The 19,800-nt window shown below is 33.0% G+C and overlaps 3 protein-coding genes across 11 annotated transcripts in view; 1 reads left to right on the top strand and 2 right to left on the bottom strand.

Annotated features, from left to right (window-relative positions):
- Positions 1-157: 157 nt before the first annotated feature.
- LOC124449365 (SPRY domain-containing SOCS box protein 3-like) lies at positions 158-2,870 on the top strand. Its single transcript, XM_047000290.1, has 3 exons — positions 158-427; positions 1,399-1,598; positions 2,036-2,870. Exons 1-3 carry the CDS (start codon positions 271-273, stop codon positions 2,528-2,530), a joined length of 852 nt encoding a protein of 283 aa, XP_046856246.1. The 5' UTR covers positions 158-270; the 3' UTR covers positions 2,531-2,870.
- LOC124449366 lies at positions 2,643-4,439 on the bottom strand. Its single transcript, XM_047000291.1, has 5 exons — positions 4,197-4,439; positions 4,019-4,112; positions 3,746-3,905; positions 3,145-3,300; positions 2,643-3,063 (listed from the first exon to the last, which is right to left on the bottom strand). Exons 1-5 carry the CDS (start codon positions 4,355-4,357, stop codon positions 2,879-2,881), a joined length of 756 nt encoding a protein of 251 aa, XP_046856247.1. The 5' UTR covers positions 4,358-4,439; the 3' UTR covers positions 2,643-2,878.
- Positions 4,440-6,447: 2,008 nt separating this feature from the next.
- The window catches only part of LOC124449509 (atrial natriuretic peptide receptor 1-like), a 47,282-nt gene continuing 33,929 nt past the window's right edge, over positions 6,448-19,800 (bottom strand). For 6 of the 9 annotated variants that reach the window (XM_047000441.1, XM_047000442.1, XM_047000443.1 and 3 more), the window contains 21 exons: positions 14,902-15,139; positions 14,717-14,754; positions 14,494-14,626; positions 13,183-13,320; positions 12,944-13,111; positions 12,725-12,800; positions 12,186-12,291; positions 12,053-12,103; positions 11,612-11,701; positions 11,157-11,234; positions 10,830-10,934; positions 10,655-10,726; positions 9,939-10,104; positions 9,625-9,777; positions 9,297-9,480; positions 9,091-9,231; positions 8,641-8,764; positions 8,503-8,571; positions 7,962-8,235; positions 7,261-7,352; positions 6,448-7,150 (listed from right to left, as the gene is read on the bottom strand). In XM_047000441.1, the coding sequence (XP_046856397.1) occupies positions 6,860-7,150; positions 7,261-7,352; positions 7,962-8,235; positions 8,503-8,571; positions 8,641-8,764; positions 9,091-9,231; positions 9,297-9,480; positions 9,625-9,777; positions 9,939-10,104; positions 10,655-10,726; positions 10,830-10,934; positions 11,157-11,234; positions 11,612-11,701; positions 12,053-12,103; positions 12,186-12,291; positions 12,725-12,800; positions 12,944-13,111; positions 13,183-13,320; positions 14,494-14,626; positions 14,717-14,754; positions 14,902-15,139 (2,787 nt within the window). In that variant the 3' untranslated portion in view covers positions 6,448-6,859. Of the gene's footprint in view, positions 7,151-7,260; positions 7,353-7,961; positions 8,236-8,502; positions 8,572-8,640; positions 8,765-9,090; positions 9,232-9,296; positions 9,481-9,624; positions 9,778-9,938; positions 10,105-10,654; positions 10,727-10,829; positions 10,935-11,156; positions 11,235-11,611; positions 11,702-12,052; positions 12,104-12,185; positions 12,292-12,724; positions 12,801-12,943; positions 13,112-13,182; positions 13,321-14,493; positions 14,627-14,716; positions 14,755-14,901; positions 15,140-16,145; positions 16,277-16,398; positions 16,706-17,780; positions 18,113-18,310; positions 18,482-19,800 lie in introns of all 9 variants that reach the window. The other 3 variants (XM_047000439.1, XM_047000446.1, XM_047000447.1) reach the window with 3 other exon arrangements.

Here is a 19,800-nt window from a genome sequence, read left to right as displayed (position 1 = left end):
AAACTTTGTAAGAAGAAGTTGTCCGATTTTTCATCAAAATTCAACGTATATTGAACAGTGATACTGTCGTTACAATAATATAGAATAAATTAATAAATTATGTTAGCTATTCTCGACCCAGCCTACTTTACCATATAAGGAAAACATCAACAAAACTCATCACCTCGTTGCCCAGCTTCGCTTTTCCCATACAAAGCAATACGCACAGCGCGCATATTGAAAGAAAAATAACGATCTCTGCCTAGCTTTGAATAAAGAATAAACATTGTGATGAAGACGCTTTCGCCTGTTGGAGAATCTCACGCTTTTACGTCACAAAGAAATCTTTTAAACAGTCAAGTCCAAACGGCTGAAGATAATGCCGAAGATTATCCAAATGACGCTAATATTGGGTATGAAACAGTGTGCAGAATACAAGACGAATATGGTGCGTTTAATATTATTGAGTTATTTTTCTTGTATGCAAAATTAATGCAAGAAAATCATGTTTTAATAAACATTCATTGTAGAATTTATTTATTTTTGGTATTAGAAAATGCGCCAGTGGATTAAGGCATTATCTTTATTAAATGATGTTTTTGATATCGTATTTTTGTGCAAAAGTATTTTACTGTTTTCGTAAACTGCCTCGAACATTTGTTTAATAATTTGTTTTGCACTAGTAAACTTTATCTATGTTTTGGGTATATTGTTTGTAAACGATTTTTTCTTGAGCGATTGATTAACATTCGACATTTTTCATTTTCAATAATTGTTCGCTTTCGATTAAAAAACTTTACGCTTTCAATTTCTAGACAATTTCATGGTTCATTTGCACCGATAGATCCCCGTGGTATTAAAACTATGCATTTTTTTTTCCGTTTGAAGAAGTGAGCTCATAATTGCAATATTCAAAAGACGCCAAAATAAGCATATTTGAATAATTAGTAACACGTGCAATTTATATCAACTCCTCTCTCCCCCTGTCTAAAAGATTTGAGTGTTCTATAGTATAGAACAAAATCAATGAAAACATTTAATAATTTAACCAAAACTTCCCAGTCGGTTCTCTCGATGTGTTACATATTTTTTCAGATGAAATGCATTTACAAATATTTGAAAAAATCTAACTCCATGTTGCAGCGTTTAAGCTGTAAAATATTTTATAAATGAAGCATGCTTGTATGGAAAACAAAACAATACTAAAGCAATATGCTCTATGATCCAAACTCATTTCCCAAATTTTTATGCAAGGTAAAGACTATGTCATTTGCCCAGTGCACTTTCATACTGGAAATCTTGTGCATATTTTTATCTATTGTGACAACTAAGTTTTATATACAACTAAAAAACTCTCTTTATTCCCTTTTTTACTAATATCTAATAACAAGATTATATAATGCCTTTGCTTCATTCTAGGTGTACAGTCACATTGTGCATGGACTTGGGATTCTTTATCAATGTCTAGCTGTGTAAATGTTGGCAGCGATGGTGAGGTTTTGTTTCATCCAGAATACAGTTGTGGTACAGCAGCTATCCGAGGTGAACAACCTTTTGAGCTTGGTGCGCAACATTACTGGGAAATTAAGTTTACAAGTACAGTTTATGGAACTGATATGGTAAGACAAAATATTGACATTATTATATGACAATGAAATGTTAGTTGATATGATGAGATAAAATGATTGAAAGATTAACTAACATTGACATGACAATTTTTTCAGGCAAACTACAGACAGAACAGACATGACTATCACTGACTAGAAAAAAAATCTTAGATTATTAACTTAATTTCAATTATATTGATATCTGAATGGTTTGTATGTATGGAACAAATATGTATGTTGACAGTTTAACCTTTTTTACTGACTAGCCATTTATCTCTATAATTCTGTATAATGATATCTTTCTTTTTCCAAATCAAAACCTTCTTTATAAGCTTTCAAAGTGTCTTTATAAACTTACAAACTTTTTGTATGTTCATACAATATTACTCTGAGACAAAACTACATGTTCATCCTTTTAGATAAACTATTATCCATTTGTATCGTTCTAGATGGTTGGTATTGGTAGTTACTTGGTTGACTTAGATGTCTGTAAGTCATTATTTGCCAGTTTCTTGGGCCGTGATGCAGAAAGCTGGGGTTTATCATACCTAGGAACCATTCAACACGATGGTATTACTAAATCTTATACAACAAAACTGGAACGTGATGATGTGATTGGGATACATCTTGATTTATGGCATGGTACCTTAGCCTTTTATAACAATGGAAAATTTTGTGGTATTGCTTTCCATGATTTGCGAAATAAAGAACTTTATCCAATGATCTCCTCAACAGCTGCTCGTACTAAAATGAAACTTGTTAAGAGTACAAGTATTCCAACAAGTTTACAGTACAAATGTTGTGTTCAAATTGGAAAGTGTCTGTCTGGTTTAAAGGATTTGAAGCATTTGCCACTCCCCCCTGGTTTAAAGCGTTACATCAACAACCATATGGCATGGGTGATAGACATTAATAGTTGTGATAACATGAAGTTTTCACTTTAGTCAACTTTGCTTTTGTATAACAGCTTAAGGCTCTTAATTCAGATCATCTTTGTATTTTCAAACTACCATGAGTGTTCTGAGATATTCTGATTAAAAATGGTTACACAAAACCTGGAGGGAGTTAAAATAACTTTTAAATCAAAATTTTATATTTAATTATGAACAAGGTAAACATCTTCACACAGGAGTCTAGATCTTCTGTGTGCATTGTATAAAGTTATATTCATATAAGTTAATAGCATGATAAATAATATATTAATTACACAAAACTTTTTTCATCTTATTGAAATGGATATGGCTATAGATTTTGAAATAAAATATAGAAAACACTCATTATAAATTAGCTAGTTATTTCTTCATTCGTTTTTTCAATTGTGGTGAACTTGTTGATGCCTTTCGCTTTGACCTTTGAGTACCACTTCTGTTTTCAACTGAATCACATTCTTGGGAAAGATCAAAATTTAATTTTTTTGCCATAACTTCTGTCCATAATGCAAGTTCAACTTTATGAGCAGTCCATTCTTCATCAGGATCTGTAAGAAAACATACATGTATTTGAAACAAAACAGTACAATCATCTAGGGAAATAATATTTACATATTCTTAAATATTACCTTTTTCTCTAAGTTGAGTTAAGACTTTGCTGATTTTTTCAACATACTTCATGTAATGTGGCAGATTATAATTGATATCTCCAAGGTCCGGAATTGCCATAAGTGCTTCGTCTGCCATAAAGGGAACAGTTTCAGGTGCACCTGCAGATAGGATTGCTACCAAACAAAGAAATGATGGTTTTATGAAATAAACTCAGAATAACAAAATAAATGCAATCATTATGAACAAGTGAGGAATAACAATGGTAAACATGAACAAGTGAGGAATAACAATGGTAAACATGAACAAGTGATGAATAACAATGGTAAGTATGAACAAGTGAGGAATAACAATGCTAAACATGAACAAGTGAGGAATAACAATGGTAAGTATGAACAAGTAAGGAATAACAATGGTAAACATGAACAAGTGATGAATAACAATGGTAAGCATGAACAAATGAGGAATAACAATGGTAAGCAAGAACAAATGAGGAATAACAATGGTAAGCATGAACAAATGATGAATAACAATGGTAAGCATGAACAAGGGAAGGTCTCTACAAACCAAGCTTTAAACAATATTTGATAACAGTTTCTTAAACTTATTTTTCACTCTAACCTGATGCTGTAGCTGGACCAACTGCTTTTAATTTTGAAAGTTCACGAATTGCAGACGAAATATCTGGTAAACAAGTGAACGCTTTCCTAGTAATATCTTCAACAGTTTTCGCATCATTTGACTTTACGAGTTCTGTCAATCTTGGTCTGAACTTTCCTCTCTTAAATTAAGATGGTTAACATCAAGATCATAAGCCCATTGAAGGTTGAAAATATAATATACTGAAGAGCAAAATAACCACACAACAAATTATCACCAATTTTTGTGTCTTACTGCAAGTTTCCAACGCATCAAGTGACAAAGTTCTTCCAACTTTAAAAACTTTTCGTCGCGATCCTTTAAGGTTTTTGGCAGGTCTTCCTGATACCTGAAAACAGTTGAAAGCACTATTGATAAACAAAGTGTAGAAATTAATAATAGAATAATACCCAATGAAAAAAAAACCAACTACCATTGATCTAAGGTGAGCACGTCTTCAACCTTCTTTGTTTTGCTAGTCTTTAACGCCATGTTGGTTTTAAAATTAAGCACAGATTTGTAGGCTTTTAACGTTTTCCTCCATTGAGAAATATTACAGTTGGAGTACAAGCCTTCCGACCAATACTTGTTCATTTCGTTCAAAATTGTTCAAAAATTCTACTTCTCACAATTCCAAGTTTCGCTAAAGTCGTTGGCCATGTTGTGAAAATTGGATGGACTGCTTTTCATCTACCAAATGTCTCTCGCTTTTTATGCAAAATAGAAAAAATTATGATTGTGACGTTAAGTGCGTGCAGATGCAAAATTATTTTTTACAAAAGTTCTAGTTAGGAGAGAGAAAACATGGCTTTTAATCGCGATGTTAACAATTGGATTCATACCGTCTCGAGCAGTGAACTCTGGTAAGATAAAGATCATTCATATCGTTTATACAGAATTTTAAAATTTTCATGTCTGTAAACAGGAAGGATCGTATTAAACACGAGATGATGGCAACAAAGAAACATGAAAGTTGGAAACAACTTTACGATGAGTATAGAACGGTAAAATAAAAACAAAATTAATGGAGTCTTTACACTGCCTGAATTATATAAGAAATAAGATAACGTATGTCAGTGTAGGTAGTGATGAATGAACAACAGAAAACGAGGGCAGTCTTTAAACTAACTAAAATATATAAGAAATAAGATAACGTGTGTCAGTGTAGGTAGTGATGAATGAACAACAGAGAACGAGAACAGTCTTTAAACTAACTAAAATATATAAGAAATAAGATAACGTGTGTCAGTGTAGGTAGTGATGAATGAACAACAGAGAACGAGAACCGTCTTTAAACTAACTAAAATATATAAGAAATAAGATAACGTGTGTCAGTGTAGGTAGTGATGAATGAACAACAGAGAACGAGAACAGTCTTTACACTAACTAAAATATATAAGAAATAAGATAACGTGTGTCAGTGTAGGTAGTGATGAATGAACAACAGAGAACGAGAACCGTCTTTAAACTAACTAAAATATATAAGAAATAAGATAACGTGTGTCAGTGTAGGTAGTGATGAATGAACAACAGAGAACGAGAACAGTCTTTACACTAACTAAAATATATAAGAAATAAGATAACGTGTCAGTGTAGGTAGTGATGAATGAACAACAGAGAACGAGAACCGTCTTTAAACTAACTAAAATATATAAGAAATAAGATAACGTGTGTCAGTGTAGGTAGTGATGAATGAACAACAGAGAACGAGAACAGTCTTTACACTAACTAAAATATATAAGAAATAAGATAACGTGTGTCAGTGTAGGTAGTGATGAATGAACAACAGAGAACGAGGACAGTCTTTACACTAACTAAAATATACAAGAAATAAGATAACAAATGTTAAATATACTTTTTTCTTTTACTGATATAGCTTTACACATACTGTCAAAACAAAGCTGCCTCATGTGCAAGCAAAGAAAAATCAAAACAATTTCGCCGAGCGACTGAAACAAATAAAGTACGAAAATCAGGAAATAGATTTCCAGAAACAACACAACAAGCTATAGGATGGCGACGAATGTATAACCTTGAAAGATATGGTTTGAATATTCGAGGTCTTAAAACGAAAAAAAATATTTATAAGACGTTTCATTGGCCAGAAAATTGACAATAAACTATATTCTAGCCATTTGAACAAAATGCCTTCATTCATAACTTATTGTTGTTAATTAGAGTTTTTATTCAAAATTAATCGAAATAAATTTTTAAAAAAGCCATTCATCATCGTTCTTGAGATGTTTAATAATAGTTTAAAGTGTTAATTTTAAAAGCGATGAGCTAATGACAAAGTTATCAACAATTCAGCCCCATATTTTGGCAGTTTAGTTCTGGGCTAATGAATAATCAACACTGTAAAATAATATTTCTTTTAAACATGGATGGACCTTTTTATGCAACATGATCCCATTGTGCTTATGATTTTAAGTACTCTCTCTCTCTCAATGTGAGCAACATACACCGAAAATGTCTGTAAATGATGATCGTCCAGGTTAATAAAGTCCTGAGAAGGACTGTTTTTATTGTTGTTGACTGACGTTTCGACAACTTCATTTTTGACTCTGAAGATGACTACCGCTAAGGTTGTCGAAACGTCAGTCAACAACAACAAAAACAGTCCTTCTCAGGACTTTACTAACCTGGACGATCATCATTTACAAACATATAACGATACTCCCGGGTTCAAACCATTTACTTTAATACACCAAAAATCTTTATAAAAAACCGTAATACTCATTTAAACTATTTTGTACTTGATGAAATCACAATGCATTTGATTTTTTCATCAACTGCAAAGAAAATTCATTACATAACTGGACTAGCGAATTTTTATACAAAAACTACATAATCATAGGGTTCGCTTATCATACATATGCATATATTACAAGTAAAATACAATCACCAATGGATTTTATCAACCAGAATCACAAGGTTGTAGTCAAATATTCCACGACATACTTGCAGTATTCATGGACAAATAAGGATGACGAAGGATAAAATGATAGATCACGTCATACCTCAGTATAGGGATATATGGGAACCCCACAGGAAAAGAAGCCATTCTAATGTACTTCGGTGAATTCCTGTAAGGAATCAAGTGTGTGTCCCATTAGCTAAAAGCTCATCGTCAACTTTCTTTAAGCGAACGATGACAGGCGAATCGTGCGTTGCCGCATGAGTTAATCCATTCCGAAGGATCGCGGGCGAATTTCGAAATGACCCTCGCATTGAACCTCGTAGTGAAATATTTGAGTTTTGCAATTCTCGCATAAGAATAGGACCAATTGGAAGTGGAGGTTCAGGGGGGATTGCCTGCCTGTGCGGTGAACGGGGAACATCATTGTTAGCCTCCAAAAGCCAGTACGTAATAAGTGAACCTTTTCCCTGCAATAAGAAAATCAAAATAAATATTTAACAAGTCCCAAACGCCATTCAAAATGTTGAATTTCGACTTATATACAGGAGAGTGGAAAGCTTTGCGTACACATACACACCTTGATTGGTATTTCCCCACGTCTTTCAGTTTTAAAGCCACCAAGCTTTTCCAAGATACCGTTAGTATTACTACTGATGTGTATAGACAATGCTGAAAGAAAAATGTTAATGAATTAAACAGATGTTATAAATGATCGTAAAAGGGATGAGTAAGAAAACATAAGGATAATATGATGGATCGAGACAGGAATGAACAGGAGAACATGATGATAATATGAATGAATGTGACAGGAATGAGCAGGAGAACATGAGGATAATATGAATGAATGTGACAGGAATGAGCAGGAGAACATGAGGATAATATGAATGAATGTGACAGGAATGACCAGGAGAACAAGAGGATAATATGAATGACCGTCAAGTGAATGAGGATACAAAAGGATTAAGATGGTCACAAGCATCATTAAGCATCAATATGAATTCTAAAGTAAATGGTTTGAGCCATTCAAGTCACTTGACTCTGAAGATGATGAACGCTAAGATTTTTAAAACATCAGTCAACATCGACACCAACAGTCCTACTCAAGACTTTACTAACCTGGACGATCTACATCTACAAACATATAATGCGTCTTTTATCATATTAACTATGCTTCATTCATACCAGTCATGATCTCACTAACATAAACTTTTCACATCCACACATCGTTACTAATCATAATAAATCAGCGTGATAAAAATATCAAACAGTAAACAATACCTTCACCACTAGACTCCAATCTTGAAGCTGTATTTACAGTATCACCAAACAAGCAATATCGTGGCATTGTACGACCTACAACACCCGCAACAACGGGACCAGAATGGATACCAATACGTAACTTTAACTTATGATGTGGTTTATGTCGTATTTTAAAGTCGAGAACAGAATCGCGTATACGTAAAGCCATACAGGAAATTTCAGAAGCATGAAGGTTTTCATTACGTTGCGGTAACCCAGATACAACCATATATGCATCGCCAATGGTTTCAACCTGTTCAACACAGAAAAAATAAACTTCTTCATTGGTACGTACCAGGAACCCGAGACATCAGTAACGGGGGTATTCATATTGGCATTTTTTTTATTAGTTTCTATTGAAATCAATGGTGAATAGAGATAATAACATTTGAGCTTATAAATACGAGCCTCCCCCCCGTTTATCAATGCGTACTGAGACATTTCTTTTACCAAAAACACACGATTTGCTAGGGATGAACATGGGATAAAGTAGGATTGGCCATACTAAAGAGATACTTACCTTATAAACATCAAACTCTCTAATGATTTCGTCAAACAACGTATAAAGATCGTTAAGTAATGTCACAACCTAGAAGATAATGTTCATTTGTACAACATGACGTTCTTCAACACTTCATAAATTGATCTAAATAACTACCTGAAGTGGAGTACTTTCTGCACAGAGCTCTGTGAACGATACAATATCACTAAAATATATAGTAACACACTGAAATGATTCAGCTTCCACAGATCTTCCTCTCTTGAGCTGCTCTGCTACAGACCTTGAAGAAAATGATTTATAAAAATAACTAAAGAACAAAATTCGTTTTTCCATCTTTATTACGAAGAATGTCAATGAAAGAGCTTTGTCTATTTTTCATTGAACGAAGATGTACGATAGTTTAACGAAGATTTACGATAGTTTAACGAAGATTTACGATAGTTTAACGAAGACTTACGATAGTTTAACGAATATTTACGATAGTTTAACGATTATTTACGATAGTTTAACGAACATTTACGATAGATTAACGAAGACTTACGATAGTTTAACGAAGACTTACGATAGTTTAACGAAGACTTACGATAGTCAAAAACGAAGACTTACGATGGCAACATTCGCGCCAATAATGCATCAGTTTTTCTTTTCTCTTCACTTAAGAGACCCGTTCTTTCTACAACTAAGTCTTCAAGATTGTCAGCATACTTTTCCATCATGTAGATCATATTATCAAGAATGTTTGTTTTCCTTAAAGATAATTTTTCAAATCAGCATCACATTATCGTTTTTATAACACACCAATATTTTCTCACATTTTTAGATTCACCAAAAGGCGATGAACTCGTTTCTTGAGTTCACTGAACGTAGGTCTCTCATGTGGGATATCGTTCCAACATTCTTTAGCCATCTCACGAAGTTCCTCTACTTTCTCAATGAGTTCAGGAATAACAGGTCTGTACGGCGGGAACTCTGTAGCTTTAACATGCTCGATAATGTCTGAAAAAATACGACAAAAATACGGCGTATTGTCATGTACATTGAAAAAGTACTTTAATAAGTCGGTAAAAGTAAAAAATACTTGCATATAAACCACAATTTACATTTCATCGCCAATTTTAAGAGGGAAGTCCTCACATTTACCTCTGATATCATCATAGTTGTGACTATACGGTCCTTTCCTTGTGTGAAATTCTTGAAGAATAATTGCAAAACTGTAGACGTCGCCGTGTTGTGTTCCTTTACAATAGGAAGATACTGAAGAACGTAGAAGTTCTGGTGCTTTCCATAACATATCTGAAACATTTTAATATTGGCTTCATAACTTTGTTCGGTAATAAAGGATTGGTGGGTTAACGAAAGGAAAACGTAGAATAACAAAGGGATACAATAGGACAATAAAGGACAGTGTAGGACAAGAAAAAGCCGTTGTTGATCATGAACTTGCATGTATTTACCTCGATATTTTGCATGCTCGCAGCTGTATGGCTTAATTTGTTTCGATTTGAACACAGGTAGACCGTAGTCTGCAATCTTTAGTTGCCAGCGGCTGTCTACCAGACAGTTGCTAGACTTTAAGTTACCATGAACTTTAATGTCAGAACTATGTAGAAATGTCATACCCTAAATATAAGAAAAGATATTAAGTTAGTAAAGCACACCAACCAATTGTATGTTTCATATCTTTCATAAAGCTAAAAATATTGTACAGTTCTTAAAACCCTATCAAAGCTTTTATCTGAAGACATATAACGATTTCTTATTTATGCAAAGTTATCACATTAAAAAAGCTTATCTTAACTAACATTGAAAACTATTGAAAGCTCAATTTCTCCTAAACATTCCTTAATAAGAACGCATTAAGTATCGTATTATAAATAGATCACGTGAATGAACACGTGAATAAATCCAGGACAATTTTATAGTGTAGGGAAGGCAGGGGTGCTCTCGTTTGAATCAAATTTTTGTGGTTCCTTTTGGGGTGTTCCATTGTCATTTAAGCATTTTTTGTTAAATTCTGTTGCTCTATAAAAAGTGCGCAACATTAAAAACAAGATAAAATTGCTTATGCTTAAATACTGGTATTTGTACCCTTCTTCAACCTGCTTGGACAAGGAGGGAACCGCACCATCATCCCCCCTCCCTCCCCTCCCCTCTCTACAATATCACCTACCATGGTTATGTCGTAGATCAAAGATAAAATAAACATATGATCCAAGTTAACATCTTCGTTTAACAAAATATCCTATAAAATGAACACAACTTTAAAATGAGAGACGTTCTCAAGAAACAAAATTCATCACGACAAAACATGTAAAAAAAAATAAGACAAAGAAAAATTATTTTACCTGTAAACTTCCTTTGTGACAATAACTTGTAACAATACAGATATTTCCAGGTTCAATACACGCACCAATAAACGGATTAAGATTATCGTGACGAACCTCACGCATCTAACGACAATACAACGCCATAGCGTTTTATAAACATTTGAAGTAAAACACACAAATACTAAAGATTTAAGAGCTTTCAAAACAAAAAACTGCAAAGAGTTTTTGAAGGGGGACAAAATAGCCAAAAACAGCTGACATCGTTAAAATCGTTCAAGGAAAACAAGACGAATTAAAATATGAAGAAAACTTCAAAACTATAACGATAATGGATAAGTATCATACCAAGTTCAACTCTTTCAGGACAATTCTGCTCAAATCCACGGATTTCTTTGATAATTTCTTTATGGCAACATAATTACCCTGATTTGAAAATGACGAATGATGGTAAATATGGTATACTGAAGTAAAAACAACATAAAATATACGATATTTGAGCAAAGAACATTATAAAGTAAATGGTTTGAACCCGGGAGTATCGTTACATGTTTGTAAATGTAGATCGTCCAGGTTGGTATAGTCCTGAGAAGGACTGTTTTTGTTGTTGTTGACTGACTTAAAAATTCATTCATTTTGACTCTGAAGATGACTACCGCTAAGGTTGTCGAAACGTCAGTCAACAACAACAAAAACAGTCCTTCTCAGGACTATACCAACCTGGACGATCTACATTTACAAACATGTAAAGAACATTATGATAACAACAATAACGACAAATTTATACTGAAAAACGAGTTCACCTTAAATTGTCCAACTGTAGTGTACTTTATAGTTAATGGATCTTCATCAATTATAACATTATCCAATAAGTTGTCCGTTGCTTCATATTGCTATATAAGGATAAGGCGTACATATTCACGTGACCACTCGCATTCAAATCCGCATGCGTGAGCTAGTTAATATATTGATGACGTGTTAAGTAGTTCAGATAACGACAAGAAAACACTGTCTAAGTTAAACTTATTTTCTTTCAAACATGCACAGTGAAGAGTACGTACCCCCAGAAGATCAAAGACTGATGGTAATATTCATACTTGAATGTTTTAGTTTATTAGTTTCTATTGAAACTAATATGAAGCGACTAAGAATTAAAACATAGAAATACACGACTACGACCCCTTCCCCACCCCCACCAGACAAATTATCAATCTTTTGCGGTCCTTCATGATGATTAAACCCACCTTTCCTTCACTAGAACTAGACTGACTATCGTGAATAAAGGAACCAATTACCTAAAAATAAAAATTATAAATTAAAGTTTAATTCGTTAAATGTTAGTTCAGTAAATCCATTTGCTTATTAAAATATACTTACTCCACTTTCAATTGAAATTACAGAATTTCGCCTTGCAGGAAAAGAAATATCTGAAGGATCAACTTTCCACAGCAAACTATGAAGTTGTTTTTCCATTGAATATTGTCTTAAAAAAGAGATTTTATTGACTTCCACTGAATTTAAATGTCATAAAATCACGTTGATCAAGAAAGGGATAATCCTTACAGGATCAACAAGGGATAATCCTTACAGGATCAACAAGGGATAATCCTTACAGGATCAACAAGGGATAATCCTTACAGGATCAACAAGGGACAATCCTTACAGGATCAACAAGGGATAATCCTTAAAAGATCAACAAGAGATAATCCTTACAGGATCAACCAGGGATAATCCTTACAGGATCAACAAGGGATAATTCTTACTGGATCAATGGGGGATGATCCTAGTTGAATCAATAAAAGATAATTCTTACAGAGAAATGCTCACTGCTTCCGTTCAATATTCAATACCGTAATGAACTATGAACGGTACGAACACAACTATCCTATGATATCCCATGATATTCATATTCATACCTGAATATATTGAAGAGAAGAAGAAGAAGTAAAAGGGCCAATACGCCAGAAACACTTCCAATTATTTTCGTCATTTCTAAAGAGGAAGAAACACACGTTCATAAATAATGTAAGCAAACTTTGTCACAGAAAATACCCTTGTGATCACAAGGATGAAGCAGTTAAGAAATATAAATTTACATTGCTTCTAAACTGACAGATGAAAGATCACAAACTTACTGTTGGATTTTTTTTTGTTTCTACATAACTCGTTGTTAAATCCACAATCTGGTGTATCCTTCGGAATGCCTAAGCCTCCATACCACGCGATCTTCTCTTTGAGACCATGATAACTTTGTTCATCAAGATTTTTCTCATTCAACCAAAAACTCGCCAATTCTTTCATAACTATTCATCGATGAATTACATCACTCATGTTTTAAGTTTGTTAATACAAATCACCATATCAATATCATTACCTTTACAAGGATTCATTGCATCAAATGGTTCACATTTGCTCTTCTCTTTCGTTCCATTTACATATTCTTGATGTAACAACGTCATGTTAAATATGACGTTGGAAGAGTTATCAAATGTCATTTTAAAACCAAAAACACCTAAACAGGAGATTATCAAAGATTATTATGAAATGTTTACTTTGATACTTAACTCGATGGCAAGCGGTTTCATCCAAATAAGATGAAGAACAACATCGACACGTAAAAGAATGTAAAGAAATTGAGAGTTTTAGGTAAAAAAAGCTGGAAAGTCCTTACGTCAATTAAAAGAAAAATCTCATTTCACCATAAAGACTGGTTCACACTAGTCGTAAGAGTCGGGAAAATCGTAGTGTTTTATCATATGCGACCATCCCAGTAACTTATTGATAAGTGTAAACATGGCGAATGCGAGATACCACATAATCTGCGTCAGATTCGTAAATATCTATTTGGAAATAAATGGTTTCTATTTGATAACGATATCTCAGTAAAACGGCGCCATTCGGGGATTCGTACGATAATTTACGACATGTGTGAAAATGAAATCCGACTAGAATCCGACACGAGCGACTTTTCAAAATGGCAGATGACCAAGGGATGGATTTGCATGCCTCTTTAAAAAATCTTGCTAGTTGCTACAAAGTCTCAAAACGGCGATGATTGCTTTTTTATGAAAATTATAAAAGAGTTTTCGAGCATCAACAAACTTAGCAGTGCTCAGTTCAAAGACAAAAATATAAAGTCCAATGCATGGATAGAAATCGTATCCCCAATAATCCCTTTTTACGAACAATAGCTAATAGCAAAAGAACTTCTCCATGCCACACGAAACGTCTATTTACAACAGACATGTGTGTAATACGCAAGTGTGAACGTTTCGGTGTTATTCATCCCTGACGAATCGTATCTATCGGTGTAAATACGTCGCCAACTTATAAGACCAGTGTAAACCAGGCTTAAAGGTTGTTGTGTGTGCAAATTTAAAAGGAGTGCAGAAGAAAAATTAAATCAAAAACAGATCTTAAATTAAATCAAAATCAGATCTTAAATTAAATCAAAATCAGATCTTAAATTAAATCAAAATCAGATCTTAAATTAAATCAAAATCAGATCTATTAAATCAAAATCAGATCTTAAATCAAATCAAAATTACATCAAAATCAGATCAATATATATCCTTAGTCACATCCATTGATGTGGATGTATACGTAAGAACACACTACTTCATGTAAGTCATACTAAAGACTGTACATGTTGAAAACACCTTCAATATATTACTCCAATACTTACTGTCAAATGTATGTCCTTTCAAGTTAGCGATAATATTCTTTCCATTTGGTTCTTCACCTTTGGTTAACGTCTTCTTTAATGCATACACATACTCTCGAATGGCATTATATAAATTACCAGCTTCTACTGGTACCTAAAGACGACAAAATACAAAATTCAACAATGATGATAAACGACTTAGAAGGAATTAATAAAGAACAGCAATCAAAATTAGGACACTTACGTCACTTTCGTTCAATGGTGTTTTACAGTCTTGCATAGCTGTAAAAAGATAAAAATTTATTAAGAACAGAAAGCAATTTTCTGATTCATTGCAAACAATAGAAAACCTTAATGAACAGAAAAAAATTTCGAAAACATCTTACATCATTAAGCTCTTATAAAAAATATCATAAAACAGAAACGTACAGCAATTACTTTGGGATGAATTCTTGCACACCATGCATCCTATATACCCTTTGCCCTTAAATGGAGGATATAAACTGAGTTTTTTCACTTTATTTGAAAATTTTCCATAACGATCAGTGGTTTGAAACCCATAAGAACCAACACGCGGTTGAATTATCAACACAGATCCAAAAGCATCCATAATTTCTTCTAATTTACTGATACTGGAGAAGCCCCTGAAATACCATTTCATCTGGCTCTGTAACAAGGAGACATGAAAATTCTTTAAAAACAATTGTCTGCAATAGAGAGAGATGTCTACAGTAGAGAAAGATGTGTACAGTAGAGAAAGATGTCTACAGTAGAGAAAGATGTGTACAGTAGAGAGATGTCTACAGTAGAGAAAGATGTCTACAGTAGAGAGATGTCTACAGTAGAGAAAGATGTCTACAGTAGAGAAAGATGTGTACAGTAGAGAGAGATGTCTACAGTAGAGAAAGATGTCTACAGTAGAGAAAGATGTCTACAGTAGAGAGAGATGTCTACAGTAGAGAGATGTCTACAGTAGAGAAAGATGTCTACAGTAGAGAAAGATGTTTACAGTAGAGAAGATGTAGAGAAAGATGTCTACAGTAGAGAAAGATGTACAGTAGAGAAAGATGTTTACAGTAGAGAAAATGACAGTAGAGAAAGATGTTTACAGTGAGAAAGATGTCTACAGTAGAGAGAGATGTCTACAGTAGAGAAAGATGTTGAGTAGAGAAAGATGTCTACAGTAGAGAAAGATGTCTACAGTAGAGAGATGTCTAGAGAGAGAGAGATGTCTACAGTAGAGATACAGTAGAGGATGTCAGTGAGAGATGTACAGTGAGAGTAGAGAAAGATGTCTGTAGAGAGATGTCAGTAGAGAGAGATGTCTGAAAGATGTCGGTAGAGAAAGATGTCTAGAGAAAGATGTCAGTAGAGAGATGTCTACAGTAGAGGACAGTAGAGAGATGCTGGTAGAGAGATGCAGTGAGAAAGATGTCTAGAGTAGAGAGATGTCTACAGTAGAGAGTAGAGAGAGATGTCTACAGTAGAGAAAGATGTCTACAGTAGAGAAAGATGTCTACAGTAGAGAGAGATGTCTACAGTAGAGAGAGATGTCTACAGTAGAGAGAGATGTCTATAAAAGAGAGAGATGAAGCAGCAAAAAAGGTTAGAATAATACTTGATTGAGACTTATTTGTTATAGCTACAGAGGTAAATTTAATAAGCTTACAAACCCTTTCATAAGTTCCATGTGGATTTAGTTGAAAGCAAATGAAAACATATTCCCCAGTTTGAATTAGCTTCTCTTCATACGCAGCCAAGACATACTCAACAGTTAAATGATGCTCAGTTAACAAAATCACAACTAAAATAAACATTTATAGAAAAGTCTTAATAAGTATAAAGCTTTATTTAAAAATATGAATGTGTTAAATTTAGTTTCTATATTTAAATCAAAGATTAAAATAATTGTGAAATTTTACTTACTTCGAGCTTTTTGACTAATCTTTTTGACAGATTCTTGAACATGGCCATACTCGTTATTATGAAATTTTCGATAATCAACCTCATGATCTTCAACCAATGTAATTGTGACATTTTCATCGTTCTTCATTTTCTTATGAACATAATCATAAATACGTTCCCAATTAGAGCCATCTTTCTGATAAACTATTGCAACTTTCTTCCACTTAAACTTGTTTAAAACAGCCATCAATGGAGGATAGATATGCATGATTGAAAGTGATGTTTTTGAGACAGTTTTAGAGATGCTGTCTTCAAGTTCGTGACAATTCTAACAAATAAAACACATTGTAGAGTGAGTATTGAACTAAAATACAGCTGGATCAAGGAAGCACTGAAACATTTCTTTTATCTTTGCAGGGGCACCTGGTTTTTTAATAAACATACCTTAAAAAATCACATTATTATATTCATGAATTGCAGGTCTAAATCTTATTTTACATCTTCACAATACTTAATAACTTTAAAGAACACTACTCAAGCTTACATAAAATGAAAACAATTGGCCAAGAGCCTTGGTAATTTCCACACAAAAATTACAAAAAGTTTGCAGAATTTTTGTTGCTTTTTTGGTTAAAAACACAGAATTTTCAAGTTTATAAAACATTAATCAGAAAAATAGGTTTTTAAGACACATTTATCGTGCTATGAAAATACACAAACTGCAAGTATACATAAAGCTCAGTTTCATAATTTGTGTAAAAATTTTCACAAAAAATTCCATAGTTTTAATTCAATAAAAATCAATCATACTTTATATACACAATGTCCTAATTGTGTTGTATGCAAAAATCAAAATAACAAAGAAAATGAAAATTCAACATTTATTATTTGACAACCATCAAAACAAAACGAACATCTGCCATGGGAAAAACATGAGTATCTTCAATTTAAGAAGTATATTTTGATTCAAAAAAGAGCAAAACTTTAGGAGTTATTCTTCCACATCTATGGAGTTCAATGATGGCAACAAGTTTTGTGGTTCAATGTTTAACTCTTCTCTAATAATTTCTTATCTGCCAAAACCCATACACCACATATAACAAATAGTTATGCGTGACATAATATTTCATGAAAAATCCCAATATGTTTTGATACATACCATTTGTAAATTCCTATGTATTATATTTCTAAACAGTCAAAATCATGTTGTCATAATTTTTAGTCACTATATTGCTCGATAAAGGACGTTTGGCGTGGAAAAATTCATGGACCGGTCAACCCCCCTGGCGGGGATTAATACTGGCCGGTATACAAATGTTGTTTGTTTGTTTGTTTGTTTGTATTGCTCGATAAAGGCAAAAGTTTATTTTTTAAGATTCAAAAAAACATATAAAAATACTTACAAAAGACATCAATGGTTTATTAAATGCAGCGGAATTTTTCACTGCTGTCTCGCAGCTATGAACTGGTCCCACAAACACATCAACACCATTATTAAGTTGCCAAATTTGCTGTCTTATACCGAGATATTCATCACAATCCGTGTCATTCCACACCAAATCTATACTGAAGTTTAATGTCTTGTCCTTTTTAATGTCGTCCATTGCTATTTGTATAGCAGGAGCGTATAACAGCGCTTGGGGACGATCTACAGCATGACTTTCACAATATTCCCCATTATGAAATGGAATAAGAACGCCTATCTTGTATGTTGATCTAGCATCCATATATTGACCTATACAATGAATATAAACAAAAAATAAAAGTGGATTGTTAGAAAAACAATATCAAAAGTACAATATTAGAGTAATTAAATCCAGCTTTTCTCATTTCTCGAATAGCTTCAAAATATATTATTCCCATTTTGGAAAAGTTTCTAGCAAGCTAGTTCGAATCTGGTATCAAGTATTACAATAAGATTTTAGCAACTTACAGAACAAGGCAACAAAAACACATGACATAAAAAAACATCCATAATATGAAGGATAAAGATGAAAGGCCATCTTTTTAAGTTGTTCAGAGTAAACTGTGCTCTGAACTTAATTCTGTATCGACTTCCGATAATTCTGAATAAAACTGTTTCTGTTGTCAGCACATGGTAGCACTAAAAAAGTAAATAAATATCAGGAATGTACAGAACATGTGAATTTGTGTCAGTTTATAAAAAGCAGTGAAAAAAGTGACTCGATTAAGGGAAATTAAATCAAAATTCTTTTCAAAAAATAACATAAAACAAGATTACATTTTTTTAAATATCGCAATATTTTTGCAATGGGCAATAGTACACATCAACCATTCAATACTCAGATTTATATTATAAACGAAAATGACTTAGTTTTAATGATTAACATTGCAACTTGTTAATTTTTGAATATCAAAGCAAATCCATTTCACCAGAGATTAAAAGGCTGACTATTAAAGTCACACAAATTAAATGATTTCATTTAAAAATAGGTAAAGTATATTTAGCACCTTAAGCAGGATCTTAAAAACAGCTTTTCAAAGATATTACATCGAAAATAATAAAAATAATCTGTAATTCGGGGGTGAATAAGCCCACTATTTATTAGAATCTTGTCAAATATCATACAATATTTTATTGGCAACTAACAAATTTTTGAAATATCTACGACACGATTTTTCTCTGAGAATCTTTATGTATACACTAATCCCAAGCACTTACTGAGCATTTTGCTAACTGCTCTTCCATCGACTAAAATAATTATAATCTTTATGATTTTAGTTCAAAACGTTAGCATTCACAACATTCTTACTTTGAGCTAAAACATTATCAATTCTAAATTCAATGGGTCGAAAGCGACAAATCACTTAAAATGAGATAATTACAAAAACGATATGCTTCTTTAAAATGTAAGTGATTTGACAAAACTATTTCGAAAAAAAACACACAAAAGCGTTCCTCTTATCGCCAACTTGCCACTTGGCATGAATTATTTCAAAAACACAGGTGAGATTTTTTCCCAAAATACGGATATAATTTGAATCAACGGTGAGAACAACAAGTCACGCATAATTGAACTCCCCGAGAATCACAACAACATCTTGTTTGTCTAAATTTTTCATCCTTATACTACACTAAATACCTGCATATTTTCGACTTGCTTCAAATTCCCGACACAAAAAACCTCTGTTGCAATAGTAATAAAATAATATTCCTCCATTGCAGCATAAAACGGGTCATAAAACCAAATGAACTTGTGCCGTTTTATGCGTTATTTTGAAAAAGAAAGCCGATCATGAACAATTCAATGCTCGCGTTTATCGCTAGATTTTAAAGCAGTGCTGCAGTTAGCAAAACGTATATTTTTATCGGCAGGAGTTAAATTTGCATGTGAGAAAGAATTTTAGTTTAAAGCCGACAAAAAGCAATTAATCTTTCTATATATTACATATACACAAATA

The sequence above is a fragment of the Xenia sp. Carnegie-2017 genome, unplaced genomic scaffold (assembly GCF_021976095.1).
Source record: "Xenia sp. Carnegie-2017 unplaced genomic scaffold, XeniaSp_v1 HiC_scaffold_23, whole genome shotgun sequence".
NCBI lineage: Eukaryota > Metazoa > Cnidaria > Anthozoa > Malacalcyonacea > Xeniidae > Xenia > Xenia sp. Carnegie-2017.
This window is presented reverse-complemented; position numbering and strand designations above follow the sequence as displayed.

Coding starts and splice junctions, on each gene's coding strand:
- LOC124449365 (XM_047000290.1), top strand. CDS start 271: ATGAAGACGCTTTCGCCTGTTGGAGAATCTCACGCTTTTACGTCACAA. Junction 428..1,398: donor CAGAATACAAGACGAATATG/GTGCGTTTAATA, acceptor GCTTCATTCTAG/GTGTACAGTCACATTGTGCA. Junction 1,599..2,035: donor CAGTTTATGGAACTGATATG/GTAAGACAAAAT, acceptor GTATCGTTCTAG/ATGGTTGGTATTGGTAGTTA.
- LOC124449366 (XM_047000291.1), bottom strand. CDS start 4,357: ATGAACAAGTATTGGTCGGAAGGCTTGTACTCCAACTGTAATATTTCT. Junction 3,906..4,018: donor TGATGCGTTGGAAACTTGCA/GTAAGACACAAA, acceptor TCTTAATTTAAG/AGAGGAAAGTTCAGACCAAG. Junction 3,301..3,745: donor TGGTCCAGCTACAGCATCAG/GTTAGAGTGAAA, acceptor TTTGTTTGGTAG/CAATCCTATCTGCAGGTGCA.